This window comes from Hippoglossus hippoglossus, chromosome 22 (genome assembly GCF_009819705.1).
Source record: "Hippoglossus hippoglossus isolate fHipHip1 chromosome 22, fHipHip1.pri, whole genome shotgun sequence".
NCBI lineage: Eukaryota > Metazoa > Chordata > Actinopteri > Pleuronectiformes > Pleuronectidae > Hippoglossus > Hippoglossus hippoglossus.
Genome location: NC_047172.1, coordinates 19,438,217 through 19,463,757, shown reverse-complemented (window position 1 = coordinate 19,463,757; position 25,541 = coordinate 19,438,217). Strand labels below are relative to the sequence as shown.

Genomic DNA, 25,541 nt, shown 5'->3' with positions numbered 1-25,541 from the left:
AGTTGGCCAAGTTTTCAATGAAGTCTGGTTTGTGGAGCTATATAGTTACGATGCATAGAAAACATCCAGTGTAACTCCAGGGACTGAAATGTTTACCTGTAGTCATGCTAATAGTGTTCCATAGGAGTTAAAGTCCAACATTGTCCTCCACAGAGGTCAAACCGCATTAAGGCTGACAGGCATCCAGAGGGTTATTTCAAGTCAAATAAACCACTTTGGGGATTTTAGATCACTAATCTAATCAAGGACAAACTCGCCCATACAGAGCTACAGAAGAGTCATTTATTACTCCTTTAGAAGAAATACAAAGATAACAGAGACTGTGATCACATTAGTCCTCTGAAAATGTAGAAATAATGAATTCTGCTCACACCAGGAAAAAAATCCCCACATCAAGGTAAATGGTGACTTTCGAGATATAAGGGGAAACATCAGTAAATGTGCCGAGACACATCTGACAACTTTTAATTCCTAGATTTACACATTAAGGCTCGATTTGCTACACCAGGGCTGTTCAGAAACAACAGACAACAAAGCAGAGAAACAAGTTCAACACTTGAAAGTCTGAGCTCAACTGTGTTTTATTCCTATTCTGTAAAATCGGCATCAGTTTGATAGCACTCACATCAGTTCCTTAAATATGGACCCGAGACGGCTAACTTAGCTTAGCCTAGCTTACAATAAGGCAGGAAGTGGAGAAAACTGCTAGCATCCCCCAGACCAAAGTTCATAATTACATCAATTTATTGTAATACAACCACAAATTGTCATTTCTGCATGTGACACAAAAACACAGATACAGAATTAAATTTTATATTAGTAGAGGTGCTTTTTAAAAAGACACATTGTTTGTACGAGAGGTTACGTCCACATAAGCACCAGTAAGACCACAGATTGCAGTTTTTTTTTCCACTTTACAAAGATCTAGCCTGGTTTTTTAAGTTTTGGACAGAGCAGCTAGCAGCTCCCCTATTTCCTGTCTTTATGCTAGGCTAGGCTAACCATCTCCTGGCTCGTTTCATATTTAACAAACAGATAAAGAGTATCAATCTTCAGCATGAAGGCAAATGAGTCTATTCCCTAAAATGTCAAACTTTTCCAGCATGTGTCTGTTAAGATGGCCTATTTGAAAACTTGTAAGCTTTTCTTTAAATATTCAAACTTGTTGCAAGTTGTTGACTTAAATCTTAATGTGGAAACACTTGACCTAATTAAATGACAGTTTATTAATGTACAGTATTTGTCAACAATTACGACTTTCCCCCCCCCATTCATTATGTTTAAATACAAGCATCTTGTTGTGGATGCCCACAGGAGGAGTTGTAGTTGTTGATGAACACATTAATAAATACTTACATCTGCTTACAACTCCACCACAGTGTGTTATAAATTATGTATGCTGTGCTGCTTATAAATGCTAAGTAGGGTTTTGTTCCAACTCTAAAGTAAGTTTTGACTTGTTGAGCTTGTGTGACTGGCTGACCCTGTTTCCTGGGACTCTACTGTGTCTCTACTGCTGCTGTTTCTTCTCAATCTCTCTGGTAAATTCAGAGGAAGTCTGATCAAGTTTGCAGAGGATGACAGAAAAGAAGCAAAGCATAATCTCATAAATACTCTCATATTTCCTTCTAAAGAGACAGTTTCCACTAATAAGCAATCCACATTTGATATAAGACACATTCAAGTACTTCCATTTAGTTTGAGGAACCCATATTTAATGCACAGAACAATGAGAGCCACAGTTACACTGAGCTCCAGGAGTGGTGCCTCTTGTTTGAGATGTGTGAGTGTCTGTGTGTGAGACCCAGATGTGCTGGGTGTGTCTGTGTCCACAAAGTCCAGTCCCTAGGTGTGTTCTGGTTCGGCCTACACTTGGCTCAGGAAATGAGCGCGACCATTCTCCTCCATGCGGCGGGTGAGGATCTCGCAGCCGGTCTCCGTCACCAGCAGGGTGTGTTCGAACTGAGCAGAGCGCTTGCCGTCTCTGGTCACCGCTGTCCAGCCGTCTGGCCACGTCTCATCTTGCCAGCCACCTGAAATATCACACACACACACCATCAATTAAAGAGAGCTGTGGAAACAAACACTCAAAGTCTGGCATCGCCTCATTGGACACCCACGAGGTATACTGTGTTTAATGACCAGCTGCAAGACACATGGTTTAATCCTGAGATACAGTCAACAGCCAAAGTCTTCATTCTTGCAGCTTGAATTGAAAAATGATCAATTATTAAAACTAAATATTTTTTTCACTTTCCTGTGAAAACCACATATCTACTTATTAAGTTATATATTTTTTAGAGGTACAAAGAAAGAATTAAGTGATCCTCTCCGACCTGAGAAACCTCTGTTTTATGGCTGCTAGGACTGGATATCAAGTAAATACATCTATCATATTCATCATCATCATATTATTCACATTGGTTAAATATATGATTTGAAATAATATTAGCCTTATTATTGTTCACATTATTCAAACAAAGGCAGTTCCACTCACCTTCACATATCATGGGCTCAATGGTAAACACATGGCCCGGCTTCATAACTCCAACTGCTTTGTTTTCTGGGAAACAAGTAAATACGGAGATCATGCTGTGCTGTGATGGAACATTCAGAAATTTAATAGCAACTTTCAGAGTTAAGGACAAGACTACCCACTGGCATAGTGTGGCACGTTGGGAGCAGTGTGGAACAGTCTGTGGATGCCGTGGCCGCAGTAGCTCCGCACCACAGAGAAGCTGCTGGCCTGAGCGTGCTTCTGGATGATGTTACCCAACTCTCTGTAACGAATACCAGGCTTCACTGTGGAAAAGGAGGCAAAGACGAACAGCATCAGGGTGACAGAGCTTTGAAAATTTAACTGTGGTTAATGACCAAAACAATGCTGGAATCTAAAAAAAGGCAATAACCAGTATTTTTGAGTTTAATAAATACATTTTATACTCTCAATTGTTAGTTCTCTCTGGTGTACAAACTATGTAATGGCAACACTAAATTACTTAAAAAGTTATGTTTGACATTTGTGATCTGCTTTTTTTGGTAAAATTTTGGCCCACAGAGCACATACTGACAAAGATATAACTTTAAGCAAATATTTACACCTATACTTCACTTATTTATTCCAAACAGTCTGTGTACAAAAACTTTTTATTGCTAAAGCCTTAATGCAACATTTCTATAGTCAAATACAATGAAATTTTAGATGGTTTAAATGTGCCTTTGCAGTGAAAAGTAAAGGTGAGCTTACTACAATCTGCACAGTTTGTGAGTGAATGAAAATAACAGTGAGGTTCCTACCAGAGTCGATGGCTTGCATAAGGCATTCATATGTGGTCTGAACCAGCGTCTTTGCTCCTTCATCCACCTCTCCGACATAGAAGGTTTCATTGAGGTCACCATGGAAACCGTTGTGGTAGACGGTGATGTCCACTGTGTCAGAGTGAAACAATGAAAATGTCAAAGCCACTGTGTCGCATGACAGACTAGATTCTATTATGTTCAACACAAAGAAAGGGCTGTTATGAGTAATCTGTCTGAAACAGTTAATAATGGAAGGGAGCTGGTAAACATGGACGTTTATAAAATATCAACCCATTTGCAAGGCCAAACAAAATGTCCCAGCTTTTAAAACTTCTGATGACCTTAGAACTCTCAGATCGGTCAACCCGTCTCGTTTAAGATGAAATAAAGAGATTGGACGATCTTAAGAGAAAAGCTGGAAAAGGTTAATGGAACTATTTGTCTTGTCGGTCCATGCAGTGAGAGACGAGTTGCTCCATCAGTTGCACTGAGGGGAGTGGCGGACTGAAGACATCTCCTTAGCAGAAAAATTCATAAAGAGGCTAAAAATTGTCAAACTCCTGCTGACACCATTTCAGCATGCTGCTAAAACCATTTGTCATCTTCCAGAAACCCCCCACTCCCCTCCACCCCTCAATTCTCTTCAATTAAACATTTGCCCACATCCAAACTTAGCTTAACTATTCATTGGACTTGGTTGAATGCGAAGATGACAACAGTGAGACTATTTGGGTGGTTGACAATCCTAAGCCGTTTTCAGACATGAACTCCAGAGAATGTCCTCACAATGGGGTTAAGACTTTGTCCAGACTTTGTCCAGACTTTGCCTTTCACATATGAAGAACGCAGCGGGAAATTCTCTGGTCAGACACGTTCACAACAATAACAAAATCTGCAAAGCGTTCAGTTTAGGGGTGGCACAGCCTGCAGGAGGCATTACATAACTTACAGGAGGCATTACATGACTTTCAAACACTAGCCTTTTCCACCAAAAGCTCTAGAATATCTCTTACCCCCTTTCAACCAAAGGGATGGTTCAGAACTGATTCAACCTGCAAAGCTTTTAAGAACTAGTTTTCTTTACGATGAGCCACATCATTACATCACCACATACATCAACGTCTCGATGCCTCAACTGTATAAATGAACCCACGAACTTGCACTTATTAGGTTAATTATATATATATATATCATTCATTGAATGCTCGCTAACATAATGTCTCAATGATCATACCGTTGAGTATATCTCCGTCTTGTAGCTGTCTTCTGTCTGGGATGCCGTGACAGATGACTTCATTGACAGACGTGCAACAGGATTTGGGAAAGTTATAGTAGTTGAGAGGGGATGGGTAGCACTTCCTCGCTGTACAGGCCTGAACAGATAAGTCATGTTGGTTACAGAAAGAAGAAAAGCATCATGTTAGAAAACCAAGAATGGACCACACATAATATAGATCAGTGGCAGTGTGGGCTCTGTATCTGCACATAGTAATTTAACAGGAGTGTACTGTGTGTTTTATATATGACGTGACAGTGTGTCAGTATTCGTTTAAATTGCTGTTCCACAGCAGGGGGTTTGTTTACATACAGTCTTGCATTATTCATCAGCAGAGTCAGTTCTAAAATTACAATTATTAACTATTCAAACAAGAGTGTACACAGTCATGCTAACAGATCTGTGGGGCTGCAGTGGTTTGAGCTAAATACATCAGACAATGATCACAAAGACAATGCTAACACGCTAATGTACAGCAGATTATGTTTACATGACTGTAATCCTACTTTAGTATGTTAGCACGATAGTACTTGCTTCATAGCATGACACACAAAGTACAGTTGAGGCTGACGGGCATGCTATTAGTTTTGAAGAACAATGCATTTGTTTATTACCCTAACCAGCTAGCCTTGGCTTGCAATACCACTTTGTACCTCATGAGGCGACAGTGAGTCAATGTAGTCTCATCCCTCAACGATATAAACCTGCCGTACAAATGTAGCATCTCCTACTTACTGTGACGAGGAGTGTTTTATTTCATCTAATTTTCTAGAGTAATATTTTGGCAGTAGGATTGGGCAGGGAGACGTGTCGCGGTTCCGTCTTCGTGTCTCGCGAATGTTACAGCCCTACATTGTACACAACCTTAATAATTCATAATATTTTTTGAGAGTTAGGTTTGATAAGTAAGTCTTGAACTGTGTGTGCATGCGTACCAGATGCACAGCATGGTCGATTTCTTCTGTTGTGACACCTGGTTTCACCATCACGGCTGCAATGTCCAGGACTTCTCTTGCCAGCTGCAAACGTGTAAAAAAACCAATGCATGATAAATGGAAAACTATGAACATGAACTATGGCATCAGTGACGACATGCCAATTAGTTACCTTGCACACAACTCTCATGCCTTCAATGTCCTCAGGAGAAAGGATCTTGATCTGTGACGTCCCCTTAAGGAACTGCTCAGACTCAGACATACCTGTGGGATGGCAACAAGGAGAAACAACAGGCATGGTCAGCCTACTCAGATAGGACCTGGCAAAGCAGCAGTCATCGGCCTATCAGATTGAGCAGCTGAATTTGTCTTCTGGTTGGAAGAAGGCACAAGGTCTCATTATCATCATTCGTACTTTAATTGTTTTTGTTGCGAAATAACTAGTGTTTCGGCTGTGTAATTGCAGCACGGTTCATGCAAACCTACGCACAACTATGTGCGTACCTACAGCGTAGCTTCGACGCAGAAGCGTGTATCTGCCTTTACTGTCAGTGCTGGTTGTGCAGTTTTGTTGATTTTTCTCAGGCATAACATTTACACCAAGAGTGGGAGGATGAATAGTTATGAATTTGTACATCCATCTTAAATCAGGACTTAAAACATATCACACCAGGAATGGATGGTGCTGACAATTTATCAAAATACCTCACCATATTTCAATTTACAGGTCAACTGGTTACATTGAGTCTTCTGAGCAGCGCTTATGGTCAGACTGGAATATTGGAATGCAACGACATGGGCCATCTTAGTGAGGGCTAACTGGTTAGCATGCTATCTTCAGTAGAAGCAAATCAAAAACATTGGTGTTACTTTCCACCTCTGGAGACAGCTCTTGGGGAGAAGTAGTAAGTGAGGTAAATAAACAGCTGTAAATGCTAATGCTGGCTATGTAGCAATAGCAAAAAATTGCAAATAATTACACTGCATTAATTTCATGTTTCTTTGCTAGCATGTGTGCTAGCATAGCTTTGCACACTGGCATTGTTCTCGCCCATGTCTGTGTCTGTGCGCATAAATGTGTAGAAAAAACCTCAACAATTTTCACCAAACCTGGTGGGAATATTACTTTAGAGTATCTCTCCATATAAACAATATTAAGTTTATATATACACACACACACACACACACACACACACATTTAATAGTACATTTAAAATGGACTATTCTAACTCTTTTTCTCCAGTTTCTTATGTCAGTTTTTACAATTTTATCTATTACAATAATTTCTATAAATTATGAATACACACTGCATTGTCTTTATACTATATACTTAAATTCCCAAATCCCCCAAAACATAAAATGGTCATGCAGAGCTGCGGTGCTATGGATAACTAGCTGCTCCTACAGAGAACACACTACAGTATCAGTACCTGAACAGAGGCAGACTCTAATGACACTCACACTGTGGACTCAGAGGAGCAGAGCAGGTCCTTTTCTGTTGTACAGAAAACAGAAGCACAGCTGCCAGTGCTTTCAGCCCCACAATAAATTAGACTACCAGCAATTCAGCTGCAGAATAAACGCCATCACAACATTTTCTATTCTTTCTTTTCTAGACTGTAAACATTTTAATGGAGTATTTAAATGTGTGTTGGTGAAAGCACTGGAGTCATCAACAATTCACCGATCTATAATTAATTAACTCAACAAGATGACTGCTGGATGAACGTGAACAGTTGCCTAGCAACACGCACTTTAGACAGGTTTGTGTACAATTCAAATACAGCCCTCCTGTTGACCCCAAGAGCCTATAGTGTGAGTGCAACAATCATTTAGAATTACTTACGCTCTGATACAGCTGCTCAAAGAAGGCACAGGATATGAGAAAAACCAGTGTGCACATTACTATGTCTTCTGGTTTGATGCTTATAGGTTCAATAGTGGAAACAATGTCAATATGCATATTAAAATTGTAAGAATATAAAATTAAACCGAGCTGACAGATCTGTGTGAAACATAAGCCTGTAACGACTGTGCCTCAGTCCCTGAATAGGCATCACAAGAGAATGAAAGGAGATGGTAGCCATGACTACCTGAGTATGGATCTATGCAGTCAGATGACAAGGATGGGGAGGTTGCCATGGTTGCACAATGAATGACTTTCCCAGAGAAATAGACGTAAATAAGGAAGGTTACAATTATGACTGTCTGATAACACAAAAGAAGCAAACTGGTGAAAAAGTGTGACAGCAGACCTGTCAGCAGCATCACTTTCCCTGCAACAAATATATTGCACTTTAGGGCCAATGGTGGAAAGAGATCATCATTCATTTGGGACTGTATAAGAGAGGGAATTCCAGTTATTGCTTTGAAACAAACGTCATCAGGCGGAAGATGCCTTTGAGTCAAAATATCACAAGAACAGAATAATTGCATCAATTTATAATGTACTTATGTACAAAAAAATATGTTTTTCATTGTGTAATACTAAGTCAAATGAATGCAGGTGAAATGACATTAGTTTTACTGTTCCTGCTGAGAGTAGATATATAGCACTCTGCAGCTGTTAACAGATTTCAGCCACTAAAATCACAATGATTCAAATACTAATCTGCATATTTTAGAAGAAAACTATTTAAAAAAGTATCACTATGGCATTAATAGAGAGAACAAATACTACTGACAGGAGTGTCATTTGAGAACGTAGTAATTAGTAAGTAAGCTCACTTTTAATTGCACCAAACCTATAAAGGTTTTGTTCTTTATTCACTTCTCTGTCTTGAGCACGACACACACCTGTGCGTTCAGGCAAAAAATATGTACAATGCATGCATGGACGAGCACATTGTGCAGATTATTGTAGCACACCACGACAGGACCTCAGCAGGTTGGAGCTCTGAATGTGCACTTGTGTGTCATCACATTTGTCTGATGTATGATGTAGTGATCCAATACTTAAGAGATCTCAGAGGATTAATTATGACCTTTTGGTAATGGTAATAGCTATTAGGGTTGGGTATCGTTTGGGTTTATCTGGAACCGGAGCTTATTCATCACTGCTAAAATCGGTACCGGGCCTAATCTGTGTCAGAGGCAATACTTAAAAAAAGAAAAAACGGTCGAGGATAACAACAGCTTGTTTATTGCGAAGGTAAACTGGAAGTTCAAATTCAACCTATCAACTGTTGTCCGTTTAAAGTATATTAAGTATAAACAGGTGCAAAACTCTTGGATTTACATAATAAAATCTACAATAATTATCACTACAACGGTTTCATTGCTTAATTCAGCAAAATACGTCAACTCCAAACCTGTCAATTGTCTCCACACCGTTGGGCCAGGGACTGCAGACTAATGTGCTTGATATGGGGTCACGCAAGCAATCAAACACGCAGCATCGCTCTGCTTTCAAATGTATCCTTTGCTTCATTAGGTTTGTTATGTTCCTCCCTTCACACGCGATTGTTATTTAAACATTTGCTACATGTTCCGGTGTTGTTAGGGATCTTGTTGTCGTGTTGACTTGAATTTGGAGTAGCTACGAGCTAACTGTAGGCTAAGGTTACATGCTGTCCGACCCATGTAGAGTGTGTTACCACCTGAGTTGAATGTAATATTAACTAGGCACGTGCAGTTATTTTAAGTTATACCTGTAAGGGTTAGGGTTAGGGGGTAACCCTAAGGACAACTATCTCAGTATGTAGCTCAGGGATTGAAATCTGAATTGTGATTTGGTCAGAAGCTCAGCCTGCTTGAGTTTGATAACACTTTAAATGTGGGGCCAATGTGCTGGTACTGAATTTTAAGCTTATCCATTGTTACCACCGAGCACAATTCATATTTAACTCACAGCTTAAATGTCAAAGCTCCAGTCCATTACACGCCACTATATGATTATACGACGAAGCAGTTAACTTTGGCAGACGCACTGCAAAGAAACTTCCAACCGACAGCGTGAAAGCGCCAAAAATAACAGAGAAGGTTCTGGAATTCATTGTTTTGGATGCGCAGCCCCTGTCGGTTGTTGAAAATGAAGGCTTCCGTCGCTTTCTTGAACACCTGGAACCAAGGTACAGTTTACCGTCACGAAAATATTTTTCTGAGACCACTCTGCCCGAGCTGTCCAAGAAAGCATGCAAACACATATCAGAAGAGTTATAAGATGTAAAAGCAATGAGCTTCACCACACATATCTGGAGCTCTGACATGTGCCACATTTAAGTTAGCCGCTTTTAAGTTTGACTGTTAACTGTTTGATTACTGTATATTTTGAATGATTGACCATGTTAGTTAAGCTCCTTGCTTATTCTCAGTTTCAGCTGCTATATTCTTTATAGGATTTTGAATTCCTGTTTGCACTAAATGTTTACAAAGAAGTTAGATTACTGTTTATTGTTAATGCTGTTCCAAGTTGCTGCTGGTGCACAATTATTTATTAATATTTTCATAATAAATAACACTTCAGTACATTTATACCTATGCGTTAATTTGTTAAATTTTGTTATACAAAGTTAGGAAGGTAATGATTAAGCCTGATGCTTTCAGTCTCTTCCACACGGCAAGGTATACAGTTATTAATTCAATAATGGTATCGGATCGGGACTGAAAAAGTTGGATCGGTGCATCCCTAGTAATCGTTTCATCCCTAAAATAGACGGATCCTGTCTGAACCTTTCACACCCTCACACTTGTGTCAGCAGTCAGAAAGGTTTGCACTTGTTTCCTAATGGGGTGAATTCAGGGTCACTGTGTCTTCACAGACAAAGATACAGACAGAATCTGTCATGTGGAAAATTATTTCAACAGTGCATAATTTAGTCAGTGTTTAAATGATCACACATTCATAGGGATTAAACTTATTTATGGGATTCATTACACTACAAGGAACACAACAAGGAAGAATGGTGTTCTGGAAGATGGCAGATCATGTTTGAAGTGTTCCCTTCTTCATCAGACTACAAATCCATTGATTCATACATTTCATTTTTGGGATATCAAAAGTGATCCCACTGCTGATTTAAGTTTGTTTTTTGACAAATGGAGGTTATCACTCTCCCTTCTCTTTTTCTGTGTGTGCATGTGTGTTGATATGGTGCCAGTTGCAGAGTCTGACAGGCAGTCGAGGAAAGAGGACATACATACATACAAACATGTGCATGCATAACACAGGTGACCTTCTCCATTTAGTTGCAGCCCCCCCCTAACCATTTGGTTAAGCAAATGATAACCATACATTTTCACTCCATTTTCAAACCATCGCTGCAACCCCATACCAAGCTACCAAGGTGGACAATGAGCCAATACGGTCAACACACGACATACTGGGAGAAAGAAGCATAGTTACCTCTGGGATGGTCAGCATAGTCAGGTCTTTGGATGTCACCAGGTACAAGCCTCATGGGAGTCTACACCAGGGGCCAAGACGATAGAAATGTCACATCATGGAATTCACAAACACCAGTACTTTTATACAAAACATTTGATAGTACGTGCACGGATGTATATAAGAAACATTTCATATTGCTCTGTTTTTCTCCAGTAGTCCTCCATCGTTTTTAGGAGACACTTCTTTGACACATTAAAAAACATATTTGCACCAGCAGTTATCTATACAAGACACTGCTATTAAATGGTGTGGTGTGTAGAAGTTACTGTGCCAAAGCATGAGACCATTGAGTAAACCGACATTCTTTCACCTAACACAGTGCAGAAATGTGTCTCAAAGGAACATTTTTTAAATATTTTTTTCAAAACTTTGTCCTTAGTTGCTCCCATTGTTACAGTGGTTAGTGGTAAATATTAATAAAATATGACAAGAATGTTAAAATGTATTTATCACCACTGAAAAGAAAAAACTGCAGACAAAAAATAACCAACCAGTGGGTAGTGAGGGTGTAGTTGTCCTGTGTAGCGGTAGCCCGGCCATGGGTCTGTGTTGATGTCCTTCTCCACACAATTATTGGGTTCATTCTGGTTCTTGTCCTCCTCTGAAAAAATGTAACACAAGGCCTCTAAAGCATGTGGCACCACAATGTCAGTTCTGCCAAGAAACATCATCTACTCAGGACTTTTGTTACAGGTTCTAAATAAAACACCATGTATGAGTACAGCTGTTTCTAAATTCTTAACTTGGTCATTGACATAAATAACATGCAAAGTATGTATGTAATGTGAAGTGTGAGCTTGATGTCAACAAAGTATAAAAGTTAAATGTGAGCTAGTATCCCTTTATAAAGGCCCATTCTGGTTTTCATCATATTCGGGATATGGTGTTTACATTAGACAATGAAAAATCTGGTTCATTTGCCCTTATACATGATAAATACCAGTATCCTGCTTACTTATAACTGTGTGCTGTTTGTGCAGGTGCCTTAGATGTTTAACATTACCATAGTAACAACAGTACTGGCTATCAGCAGTTTGACTCAAGTACGGTGGCTAAGGCCTCCACTTTGACTTATCCCTTTGCCGGCTTTGTGTCAAAGTTAAACCCTTCATGAGACCAGAGGAAACAACAGTTCAAGCACCAGTTCCGATACTGATGAGTGGCTATTGTGTTGTACAAACTGACAGTTGTAGAACTTGGCTGAAGCAACGCCTGCGCAGGCTGTTGGCAGTGGTCAGAAACCAGAATAAGACGTTTACATGCACCAGTATCCCAGTTACTTATGGAGCACCCCAGCTAGTAAAATCGTATTTCGCAAGACCAGGACAAAGGCTTTTCCAGGATACTGAAATTGGAATATGAGGTTTACATGCTTTAACCCAAAAACTGGGTTACTTCAAAACCCTGATCATAACCGGGGTATAAGTGAACATGTAAACGCAGTCAGTGACCTGTGATACCTACTTGCTTTCTTGTGCAGTAACTTGTGAGACACCCAGCTCCCTTTGAAACATTCCTGGAAAAGAAAACACAAACAAAAACATGTAAATGAGGAAGTACAGAGATGGACAGACAAACTATTATCGATACAGAGCAAACTGTACTTAATGGTGCACTAATAAAACTAGTAACTAATATGTAATAATCCCAAGCATGGTCACTGAACTTGTGCTGGTGTTTAAACTATTTAAGAAAAAAAATAACGGTTTGACTTGGATGGACACACAGTCACTCTGCCATGCTCTATTTCAATGGTGTGTGTGTGTGTGTGCGCGATAAGTGAACAATTGACTGCAGAGAGAGCGAGAGGGGTGGGGGGCGGTATAGAGAGCAGGGTCAGGTTGCACAGCCAAAACTGCATTGACAGCAAGACCTCCCTGGTCAAATACCATGACACCACAGGAGCCTGTACGCTGTCCCCCAGCCTCACTATTTATAAAACTTTGAACTCAAGGAACACTACATTAGGTCTATTCAAAATGGAGACAAATACATGTAGTGGGTGAAAGTGCGCTCGCTGTAGCTGCCCCAAAGTTTCGTAACAATCGTCTTATTTCAATGAAGTGATCTCCTTCCTTCAATATATTTAAGACTAACTGAAGACCTTAAGTCCTTAAGTTGTTTTTAAATCACATCATAGCAGTTCAATGTTATTATATTGTATGTTATTTCACCCTATCTTTACATTGTGTATACTTTCATTGTACAGTTGTAAACCAAATGCCACAAGGCAGAATCTACAAACTTCATCAATGTAAAACCAACTCTCTGTGGTCCCACTTGACGTGTTTCAAGTCCCTTCAATATTTTAGTCAGAGACCAGTGCTGAGATGTGCCAACACTAAAAGTTTTCATACAGTTCAATCAACCTCTGCTCAGCAGATAATCTGTATGCGAATTGGAGAACATCTTCCATTCCCAGTCATTACTGAGGCCAGTTTTAGGTCTGGTCCATAATCAGTTCACATCTACACTGTCTGATTTGTGAGTGGAGTGTTGCCCCCCTGAGGAGAACCAGGATGAGGATCAAACATCGTGGCACCAAGTCATCTGTCACGCCACATTACCTCTGCAACACTTTACACTCGAGTATCACGATTTTTGTTGTGTTACATTACGCTGGTACCCGGTTCGTACACGGCATTCATTATTTCACACTCCACTCTGCACAGTTTAGATTTTACCTGGAGTCACTTTCTGCTAACCTGCGAACCGTTAGCTAGCTAAACGTTTCCCCTCGGCCTGCTGTTGCAGGGATAGCATCGGCTACCGGCTGCACTATTGCATCCTCAGCGATCGGTGTGGCGTTAACTCAGCCAGGAGGCATTCGTTCAAGTTCCGCTAATGCGTTATGAGCGCTTTACCGGGCACGTACAGCACACATGTCTACCTAGCATGACACTTAGCGTTAGCAGCCTCGTGATGAGAGAGGGGGGCCTGAGCGCAGCCACAAGCGGCATTAAAGCGGGGCGAGCCGGGGAGGCAGCAGTACCTGTGAACAGAAATAGGAGCCTTGAATAGCGAGCTTGATACATGTGGGACACTGGAGCTTGGCGTCCTGGCTGCAGCCCTCGGTCTCACACTCCCTCCTGGTCTCGGTGCTCGCCATGCCTTCGTCTGCGGGAGAGGGTGGAGCCGGCGGCGAGCAGCGCAGCCAGCGGCGTCGCGCTGCGCATGTCCGAGGCGGCGGCGTCACGTGGCGCGGCTCCCGTCCAATCAGCGGAGACTTTCCCACTCAGAGATTTATAAGATGGCGACCGCCGAACCGGTGAGCACTTTCTCCACACAACTAAACACTCTTTTCGGGGGGGCTTCTTGCTTTAATTACGGGCCGAGAACATTTCAAAAGTTGAGGAACAGCTGTAAGCATCTGCCCTCACGCGGAAAGTGGCTGTTGCTGTTAGCACTCTCGTTGTTTTCGCCCGGTTTTAAAGTTTGTGTTCTGTGCCACGACCCAGGAGCAGCGCTCGTGTGTCTCCCAACTTTAAGGCTGACGTTACCAACGTGCCGTTAACTTTGGCCACACAGACCTCCATTACAGAACAACTCACTTCAGTACTCGATTGAGTAATCTGGTCAAATACGTGACGAAAATGTGTTGATTCCAAAACATTCATAACTGTTATAGATTTCCGGTGAATTCGGCATGTTGAATATCATAAAATGCTAAATAGTTGTGTTTTTGAAGTTACATTTTCGACCTTCAAAATTAGTTGACGCTGCTCTCTGCTGACTTCATTGACTATTTTAGTGTCTAAACGTACATAATGGAGAAGCGTGGGGTGAATGTCCACACGATTTTCCACCTCATTGATCAGGATTGCTGTTAAACATTTATACCGAATGTTGATTTTAGCTGAAATGTTTTAATGTGTTATAGTGGGTGTGTAACCCTGTATAATGAATAGAAATGTCGTGGTGTTCACGAGTTAATAGTCGCTCGCCAAACACCAGGTTCACATCACAGTGACATGTGTGCCAGATGTTCACATCAGGGTTCAGAAGTGAACACTCACAGATTATTATGTTTCTTGTTACATATGTGAAGTTTCTTCAGCAGATTACTGATCTCATCTGAGATCACAAACAGCACTGTTGGTTAATCAGCTGGACACTGGGTAAATGTATTTAGTCATGGTACCACCATCTAGTTGCTGCGGCAGAAGGGTCCACTTATGCAATGGGCAGTTATTGGTGGAGCTGGTACAGGGTCCTTTCTCCTGTAAGTTCACCACCAGACATTTTGTACCTCACTTCTGCCTCACTGCTTTGTAGGAAACCAACGCAAGTCCGACGCTGGCTGATGAAGATGGAGCTGAGGAGTTGGGACAGGAGATTGTGAGCCCAGAGGCCTACATCAAACACCCCCTCCAGAACAGGTTAGATTGATTTGAAACAGCCACTAACATCCATACTACTACCTTTACGTTTAAAACAGCATTTTCTAACTAAAACAAAAGCATCTCATTCTAATTTTTTTCTTTGCTTATTGTTAATTGACATTTGTTTTGTCACCTTATCCAAGACCTTTGTGGCACACAGTGCGTATATATAGCAACAGGGAGCATGCCTGAAGTAAGCTGTGACATCATCGTTTCCCAAACACTGTTTCACATTTACACACAGATACATAGAAACTGTAGTCTTTGAAAATCTGCACTTTGGAAGGCATTTGTAAAAATACCAGTTATATTGACTGTGGACAAGAGGCCCCAACACAGGAAAAAGCTGGTTTTGCTAAATATCTGCATCAGTGTGAACGGGGCATTATTCACTACATGGCATTTAAGATTTTCATTAATACAGACATATACTTTTGTTTAAATGGTTAATTAATTATTTAGTCGACTTACTAAATGACAGTTATCCATTTTTTATATGACAGAAGACCAATTACTTGAATGGTATCAAAATAGTAAATTGTCTGTCAATCAGCTGATTGATTAACTAACTAGTGTTTGCAGCTTTAAAATCAAGCTTAAATCTTGTTTTTTGTCTGCTTGAAACGTTGGTTTGGTTTGCTTGTGGAATTTACTGGGTTTAAATTTAAAAAAGTGGTTGATAGCATAAATATTGTGAATATTACGTTATTTGGTTAAAGTTTGCGTTTGAATGTGAAACAGAGAATTACATACATGGCCTGTGTTACCACGTGGTATTCAGATGCAGTCTGGTGCATCACCAGCTTCATAGACAACAGTTAGTGACTTCTGCGTCCCCCAATTGTTTGATCTCTAGTTGTGGTTCAGAAACTGAATGACCCCTCCTCCTCTCAACTGAATGGGGCCTCTTATACGGAATTGAAAGTAAGACATAAACTGACCATTTACTGAAAACAGTGAATTCTTTGTTCATTGAGAGGAAACCTCACAATTCACAAAATTGTTTGTGCACAGCTCATATTAAAGAATAAGTCAAAACACCAAATAGAAGCACGCAAACCTCTTTCCTCAAAATAAACATGTTTGCTTTGCACATGGATGAGTAATTACTGAGCTGTTTCTCGATTCATGTATATATGTATATGCCATGCGGGTGGTTATGTGGTTCATGTGCTAAAGTAGATCTCCTGTCACATTCCAAACAAATACAGTCTGCTTTGTTGGGGTCTTTTATTTCCCCACAGTGAGACTGTGATTGACTGTTATGCTCTCGTGACCCGTTAAAAGACTTTCAGTGTTTTCCTCTGAATCCATACTCAGCTCCCCTTGGTGCTAAATACAAATACGCAATGTATTAATGTTTTATAAATGTTTGAAATCCATAAAGTTAATTATGCCCAAAAGGTACAAATAAAAAAACTGATTGAACAGAGAGTCTGCTGAAAGAAATAAAGTTGGACCCTACACCAACACTTTATCGGTGACTCACAGCTCAAACTGTGAGGTTTTAAATATACTAACACTTAAACCCTCCGACTGTTGTTTCAAGTTTAATGGCTAAATAAGTATTGATTATTAAATTGATGAAAAATGACATTATAATTTGAATGACTATTATTTTTCTGTACTGGCTTAAAAACACCAGTGCCCAAAGCACATAGACTGTACAAAAGATGGATATCATGACAGCTCCCCAAAATTGAGGCCAAAATGTCGCAATTGCTCCCCTTGTGGCTGGTGGCAGTGTAGGTGATAAATCCTGCCTCCTCCATGTCAGTTCATGAGACATGGACAAAACTAAAAAGTCAAAGTACGTTGAATTCATTTTTCTCAAAGATAGTTTTCTGTTATTTTAGGTTGCTCTTATCACTCTGAATGATCGAGTTAAAATGTTCCGGTGAGCTTGTTTTTATTAGTTATTAGACGTTATTAAGACAGGGTGAAACGTCGTGATTGACATGTTTGTATCGGTGAGACCTTGATAAGCAGCTGCATCCCCTGATCACTACCATACAGACTGTGGCTTCAAACGCGCTAAATGGCAAATAGTGTGAGGAAGTGGAGACGCGTTGTCCATCTTTATTTACAGTCATGACAGAGCACAACAGAGACAAGCCTTCTGTCTAGCTTTCATACATTTTATCAATCCCTGTGTTTTGATACAGGGTCATAGGGTGCTAGAGCTTATCCCATCATGCATTTTAAACCTGTCGTGGCCAGTCAAAAAGACTGAGGAATATATAAACTGCCTCCTATTATGACCTATAGTCAAACAATGAAATATTGTACTGGACAATTTAATGAGGAATACACAGATGTGACATATAACGAAGCCTCCACTGATATGTATGTATGTATGTATGTATGTATGCAAATACAGTTGTACCTGTAGCCCCCGACAGACTAGTGGCATTAATGGTTTTATTGTAGTGTCAACAGCCACACAATTCTTTATTCTTCTTGAACCTGGAGAGCTTAAGGCAGTTGCTGAGCTGTGAGAGGATTTAGCGTTGAACAAATATGACACTGTGTCACAATTAATTTGACCACGAGAGTGACAGTGTGATATACTGAACAGTTGGGCGGTGTTGTCAGCAGCATCCAGGTGCATCCACACGTTGCCCACTTGCTCCACAGCTCAATGGCTTTTGGGTAGTTCTGTTTACCTCATGTTTAATTAGGGGCTTGTGACATATATTCAAATTTCCACCTTTTCTGTTTTTCACCCAACAGCTGGTCTCTGTGGTTCTTCAAGAATGACAAGAGCAAGACGTGGCAGGCCAACCTGCGGCTCATCTCCAAATTTGACACGGTTGAAGATTTCTGGGCGTAAGGAGCTATACATTTCCCTGAGTCTTCTTTTAGTTTTTCTGCACCACTATGGAGGGAGCAATAAAATGTCCTGAACAGATACTGCGTTTTTGAATAACCATTACATGCATTAGCGATGGATTAGCTTGTTTCGTTAATGCTGTGCTCTCGTCACTTCTAGTCTCTACAATCACATCCAGGTGTCAAGCAACCTCATGTCAGGCTGTGATTACTCTCTTTTTAAGGTAAGTTTGTGTCCATTTATTTAAATTTGGTATTTGTGTAAATGTGCAGAGAAAGTCTTAAAATCATTCTTCCTCAGTATAAAGCGTAACAGTGACCAGCCCTGTTTAGAACAGCTCTGGTTTCTGAAGTAAATTTCCATTTTGTTTTCTCCATTGAAGTTTCAGAAAATCCTTATTTAAAGAGTTCTAAGCCGACCAGCTGAATTGTGACCATCAAATATTTGATTCGATGCAGACAATTTATTTTGCGAAAATGAATTAGGTAAAAGGTACAAGATTTTGTACATTATTATTGTATTTAGTGCCCTGAGATAATGTATGTTATGATTTGGCGTTATACAAATAAAATTGAATTGAATTATTTTAAGAGTAAGGAACGATGCATCCCATTGTGGATAGTGTAGTATTCTCCTTGACATTGCAAATAAGACGAGTTTTTCTTCCAATGTAGGTGATATACAGTCTTGTGGCTTCCACAGGAGCATAAAACATTGTTTCACAGCCTCATTGGGTGTGCGGAGTCTGCCTTGTATGGTTAAATATTATTTCTAATAATCAAAATCTTTATTTAGAAAATGAATGGGAATTTTACCTCTGGAACCAGGCTGTTGAGCTCTATTCTCCCTGGTGCTGAGAAAAGTGCTTCATGTATTATACACCAGTGGCTGCACTTGCTGTATTGTGTGTTCATCTAAATTAACTACAGTGTTTTCTGTCTGTGACACAATGTTAATAACTATAAAACATATTTCTTCTAAAGTGGTGGTGGGTCACATTTACATCGACATGAGCTATGGCAACAAATATCGAGCTTTTACATTATTCATTTATTTTTTGAGACATTAGATAGGCAGCTATAAACTGTCATGCTACAGTTGGGTTTCTGAACTGAAACATATTAAAATCATTTTTATTGCCAGCATACCAATAATCCCTAATTGCAAGATTTCTTAATGACAGCAGGATCAAATTATGATTGTTGACACAAAGAATTCCAGTCAAATGGCAGCATCATTACAGGAGGGTAGGCACACAAAGACTGGGCAGGTTTAGTTTAGTTTTTTTGGTCTGACTAAATCTGTCTCAGAACTCATCCGATTAAAAGAGCTCATTTAGCCACAGCGCTGATAGAAAATGAGAAGCATGGGTGGAAGTTTCTGGTAAGTTGAAAAGCAGGAGCAGCCACTAATTATACTGCATTTGAGGTAGGTGATAATAATAAATGGAAAAGGCAGTCATCAAATATGACTGCGCTCTTTGATCAGCCATCTTTTTATGTAAATCCCTGGCAGTATCACCTGTGGCAAAGATTAATGAGTGAACTGGTTTTCATAGCGGGGGAGATAGTTTATCAGCACCTGTAAAATTAAAGTTGAACAAATTTCACATATCAATCCTGCTCTCAAACCGAAAGACCACGCTCTTGAATTAAGATAGGGATATGATTTCATATCATGTTCAGATTTTGTAATACTTTCACTCAAAACCCTGTGCCCCTGTTGTGGCAGTGTCTATTGCCTATCTGGTTACTTCTGCTGTTGGTACTATTCCCGTAGAATACAAAGAGGAAAAAGAAACAAGGCGGTGTCTATTTTGTTTTTATCATTGACAGTGTAGTATAAAATAGAAACACTTACTTAAGATCCTTCAATTTGCCCCTAAATGTTGACCAGGGATCTGGTGGACTCCTGCTGCATGAAGATGATCTTTTTACTTCGAGCACACAGACGAGAAGCTGGTGATGCATGAACTTTATAGTTATAGTAACCGCCCATATGGGACTTTCAAAGAAGTAAAGCTAACACACCCACAACAAGGGCGGTACAATTTCATTCGTCATCTCTACAACTGCAGAAGAAAAATTCAAGAGCAAAGGAAAAATCAGTTTCACGCGCATACAGAAGCAGCAAGAGCGTGAGGAGAAGAAATCTTTCCAAGCAACAAAATATCTGAGTACAAGCGCACAGTTTGAGCACAAGCAGGGCAAATCAAAGCACACTCAGAGTCTGAGTGCGAGCCTAGTGTTTTGAGTGAAAGCAGTAAAAAAATCTGAAACTTTAAGATCACGCACTTGAACAAAGACAAGAAAAAAACACAAGAACGGTGATGTGATGAGGATGTTAAGGCCAAGCTTGTATAGTAGGTTAGAAATAAAACTTGTTGAGAAAATGTGAAACAAATTGAACCATCACTGGACAAGTGCTGATTTCTTGCTATCCTTTAAGTATTCCAACTGCAGACATCTATAATTGGATTTCAAGATTTTCCACTGTGATAGTTTGAAGGTTGCAAAAGATATTTTTCTTGCAGCCAATGTGGAAATCCTGTCCATACCTCACTTGGTAAGGCTGTGTTGAAGTTGTGGTGCAGTGGTTTGGGATGTGCATTGACCGTTTGAACCATCGCTGCAGGATGGCATTGAACCCATGTGGGAAGACGAGAGGAACAAGCGCGGCGGCCGCTGGCTGATGACACTCAACAAGCAGATGAGGAGATCAGACCTGGACCGCTTCTGGCTGGAAACAGTAGGTTTGGGCGTCTCTGTCCTGCTTTGTTAAGTCTTCAGTGCTGTTACTCAAACAAGTGATCAAATAAATCATTTCTTGTGGCTCCTCTGAGCCTTTTTTTACCTGCGGTCAGCTGTAATTAGTCGACCACTCTATCATTACATCCGACTCAATGTTTATACAGGTTATTACCTCCTTTTATAACTTTCCAAACTGATCTGAGCCACAGATGAGATTGGATTAGTCCTCTCGTCTTTTTGCACACAATCTTCAACTAATGTCTAAGAAAATATGCTATTCCTTGACGATGATCTGAGCTGATGATGAGGTCACAGCGCAGTCAGATGAGAGCAATTGAAATTGGACTTGCTCGCTGCTACATCTCCAGTCCACACAGTGTAGTGAGCCCTCCTGCTGCTCTAAAGGTCACTGACGGTGATACAGACATCTATCAAGCTGTGACTTGCCAGCACGTACTGTACTGTCAATACTGAGACTCTTGAGGGCTGAAAGGGTTTACTTTGATTTTCTAATGACATTCACACTCAATGTTTTACTATATGTTGAGCTTGAAGCAAGACCTATTTTAATGATTGCAGACAGTTTTAAATAAGCTCTTATTAAGCTCTCATATTGAGTCGTGGAGGGATGCTTAGTCCTGATCCCGGAGCTGCCACAACTTGGACATTTCCCTCACAGATCGGATCATAAAAGGTGTTGTGGGAAAGATTGTTGAAAATACTTTGCAGATGATACGAAGACTTCGCAGCCAGGCTTGGTTAAAAACAACGCAGGTGGTCGGATTGATGCTAAGCCGTGTGCTGCCACAAGTGGCCGGAAGCTATGTTGCAGAAAATATCCCAGACATGGGTGCTGCCATCTTGCACTTTAGACATCATTTGAAGCCTGAGACATTAGTGATCGTGGAGTGGAGCAGTTGCATCAAGGTTCTGCTGATTCACATGCTCTACCAATCACAATTCTGTCTTAAATCATGCCGTCTCAGCCTGTTTTCATTGCATCAAATAAATAAAAACCACACTTTCCGGAAAAATGGATATAAAGCAGTAGGATAATAATCTAAAATGAGAGAAACCATCTTTGAGAAAAATTCACATGTACTTTGGAGGTTTGATCCATGTCTCATTTGCTGACATTTTGGAGCTGCCCGGTCCATCTTCCTGTGGAGACAGTGGTTCACATCATATTGTCTAAACCACAATCACAAAGAGCCTGATTATATAAAAAAAAAAAAAAAAGGAGATATTTGGAATCTTTGACAATGATGTTAACAGACTGTAGGCAGAAGGGCTGCGAATGCACCACCACACAAAAGCAAACCATTCATCTCATTATATATTAATGTATATGGTTTTACAAACTGCTACAAATATATACAAAAATAACAGCTAATTGAAGGTATTTATTTGTTGTGACTATAATTTTAGGTGACCACTCGTTCCTGAATCAGAATAAAGGGCTGGTTTTCCCTTTCTTTCCATTTAACTTTCCCTATGCACGAATGCAACACAAGTATTCCAGCAGCTGAACAATAAATACAAAATAATATTATAAATAATATTATAATAAATACAATTTGACTGATGGACAACACTTGTTTTCTATCAGAATAATTAGGTTGTTCCTCCTGATGCTCCCCCCAGTTTATAGTTTGCTCAGGATTCCTACCATTCAGTGAGCTTGTGTTTGCAGCATGTTAACAAATTATAAGAGCAGATCTGTTAATGAAAAAAGTCACATAAACAAAGTGGATTTCTGTTTGTTAAAATTATATTTCGTCATCAAGATTATGAAAAGTTTTGTTCTCAATTTTGGATTATTAATTCATTCAGCATGTATTTGGATGGATCCAGGTCCCCCCCATGACCCTTGAAGGATAAGGTGTTTCGAGTATAGTATTTAAATGTTATAGCTGAAACTGAGATATTTTTCATTATTGAAAAAGTTATTTCATTGTGAAATAAGGTTTCTCCCTCACTGCTCTTAGAAAAGGTCAAACATGAATTGTAAAAAATCACATCTCACCCTGAAAATGTTTTTGCGTAGACCTGAATGAAAGAGCGCAGGAATCCCACAGTTCACACTGATTCAGTGATCAAGGTGACAAAGCCAACAATGTCTGTGGCCTTCCTCTTTTGTGAGAATGTGGTGGATTTGCAGTTATATTTAAAGTTAAGATATGACTCATCAGGTTATTTCAATAGCCCTTTTCTTCCCTCTTTATCCCTTCCTCAGCTGCTGTGTTTAGTCGGAGAGGCCTTTGACGAGTACAGCGATCATGTCTGCGGAGCCGTGGTCAACATCCGCACAAAAGGAGACAAAATAGCCGTGTGGACCGCAGACTACGACAACCGGGAAGCTGTAACACACATAGGGTGAGACAGATCTTTGGTGTCAGTTGGAAGTATTTCAACCACAGGTGGTGATGATCTCTACATTCTCATATGCTGCCATTTTCCATAACAGGAGAGTGTACAAGGAGCGCCTGGGGCTTCCCACGAAGATGACCATTGGCTACCAGTCCCACGCAGACACAGCCACCAAGAGCGGCTCAACCACCAAGAACAAATTTGTTGTTTGAGAAATGCCCTGTGTGCCTCTCTCATTTTCTTGTCTTATTTGTTGTTGGTGCATATGTTTACTTTGCTGCAAAGACTGTGCGGAATGCAATCATGAGGAAAGGAAACTCAAACCATGACTACAAGCCAAATGTTTCCATAAACTGCCCAGGACGTGAATCACAGGAAAAACACCCACGGAAAAAAAACATGACAAACATGAATCTTCCAAAACACTAACAATGAGAGGTATTAATAGTGGATGGTAACTAGAGTACTGCTAACTCTACTAAAGAAATCAGTTTTTTTTTTCCAATGGCAGGGAACCCTGAAATGCAAAAAAAATAATTCTACAGCATTTTTTTGTGCTAAATGACATTAAACCCTTTTAATTTATTCTATTAATTTGCCTGCATATTATTAGATTGTTAGACCGTTGTTTTCTGCTTTTTTGCCTTGAACTGTTGAACATAATCAACCTTTTAAAGTATTTCATTACTCATTGGAGTGTTAATATAATTAAAACATTGGTTTTTGCAGTTATTAACTTTTAAATTGTGGAATGCTTTTTTGCAACCTGTCATCGGTACATTTCCTGTTATAAATGAAATGCTTTTACACTTGCAGTGGTGCTGTATTGTAGGATATAGACTTTTGGTGGTTGGATTGAAAACCAACTGAATATTCCGACTGTATAATCCAATAACACTGAAAGAGAAAACAGAGGAACATCCTTCCCACAGCTTCCCAGCAGCTTAGCATTCACTGTTAGCCCGAGCTGGTGTGAAACTACAAAGTCAACCCCCCACTCCACCCTCTACCTCATCCCAAGATCCTTTAAAATGTCAGTATGAAAAGAACTTGGAAAGAAAAGGTTACTTTGGGCAACATGGCTTCCCATCTCACTTCATGCCACCAGCGCGGCTTTAAAAATGTCACCTCAACATGACAAATGTCATCACATTCTCAAGGTTTGGCATTCTTTAAGCCAGCAGGCGAAGCGTCCACAACCGGAGCCTCCTTGAGCTGATGAAGCGTTAAGTGAGTGGAGAAGCTTCATTAGGTCCTTGTTGAAGTGTCCGACGTGGTTGTGGTAGAAACCTTTAAAGGGCAGCTGATTTATCTTGTGAGACCATTTGCAAGCCAAATGTAAGTAAAAATATGTCTTTGTTGTCCCGTTCCACTGAAGACATAACAAAGTGCCTCACAATGACACTTAACAGACAAGAAAGCTGCACAAAAACCACACGATGGCAGCTCCACTGACCAAAAGTCTAATCAGATTCACTTCTTAATCAGGCGAATCCCACCAGTGTAACTGAGTAATGATGTGAACGTGCCACATCCACAGCACTGTGAAAAACCCAAACAACCGCTCTGTAAATTCCTTGAACCTAAAGGGGGGGGCCATACCTCTGCCAAGGCTAACGCCCGAAAGAAGGTGAACTAAGAATCCAAATCTGCTCCTAAATATAATGAGTTCTTCATTGGGTCAGGCCCCACCCCTCCACACAATATGTGAAACAAGTCAGTGTTTCTTGAGTAATGCTGCTGAAAAGCAGACAGACAGCAATCAAAAACTAAACCTCTTTGGTAGAGGTAATATCATGTAATATTAATACGGTGGTCAAAACATCTGAAACACCTCAGTATGGCGTGTAATTAAATCTGTTCTGCTACTGCCATCAAAATTCAATCCTGTTTTTTTCTCCATCTTGCGTCTATTGAAATCTGTCCACAGTTGAAAATGATTTTTTAATCTGTCAGTCGTGCATCGCAATAAAACCAAATGTCCCAGTCTGTGCAGACAGGTAAACACAAGGCCACTGACACGGTCACTTTATTAAATGGGGTTACGGACTAACCTTGGCAGCAATGAACGCAATCAATGTGGCAAATTGAATTGAGAACAGTTTCTCAGTCTCCAGTTGGCTCCCTGTAGCTGCAGGGCCTCCTTGTTTTCCAATCAGAGGCAGTTCTCAAAACCCCAAAAGCCTCCAGCGCGAGACAATGGGTCAAATCAATGGGATGGAAGGATATAATACAGCAGGGGAATACACGAAATAAAGGCCAAAATCAGAATAGCCTTCCAACAGGAAAAAAAAATATTGCTGAGGCAA

General features: G+C 40.2%; 2 protein-coding genes across 3 annotated transcripts; one reads left to right on the top strand and one right to left on the bottom strand.

The window, feature by feature from the left end:
- Positions 1-262: 262 nt before the first annotated feature.
- On the bottom strand, positions 263-14,110 carry metap1 (methionyl aminopeptidase 1). Its single transcript, XM_034577223.1, has 12 exons — positions 13,890-14,110; positions 12,362-12,413; positions 11,389-11,498; positions 10,856-10,916; positions 5,684-5,775; positions 5,512-5,595; positions 4,535-4,673; positions 3,298-3,429; positions 2,659-2,802; positions 2,498-2,563; positions 1,313-2,033; positions 263-1,256 (listed from the first exon to the last, which is right to left on the bottom strand). The coding sequence occupies exons 1-11, from the start codon at positions 14,004-14,006 to the stop codon at positions 1,867-1,869; spliced, it is 1,164 nt and encodes a 387-aa protein (XP_034433114.1). The 5' UTR covers positions 14,007-14,110; the 3' UTR covers positions 263-1,256; positions 1,313-1,866.
- Positions 14,027-25,133, top strand: eif4eb (eukaryotic translation initiation factor 4eb). Of its 2 annotated transcripts, none has more exons than XM_034577229.1 (7): positions 14,027-14,165; positions 15,173-15,276; positions 18,013-18,108; positions 18,272-18,335; positions 20,747-20,860; positions 23,099-23,238; positions 23,330-25,133. In XM_034577229.1, the coding sequence occupies exons 1-7, from the start codon at positions 14,148-14,150 to the stop codon at positions 23,442-23,444; spliced, it is 651 nt and encodes a 216-aa protein (XP_034433120.1). In that variant the 5' UTR covers positions 14,027-14,147; the 3' UTR covers positions 23,445-25,133. The 2 variants fall into 2 exon arrangements, with proteins under 2 accessions (XP_034433120.1, XP_034433118.1); XM_034577227.1 differs by lacking the exon at positions 14,027-14,165 and adding an exon at positions 14,854-14,901.
- Positions 25,134-25,541: the final 408 nt, after the last annotated feature.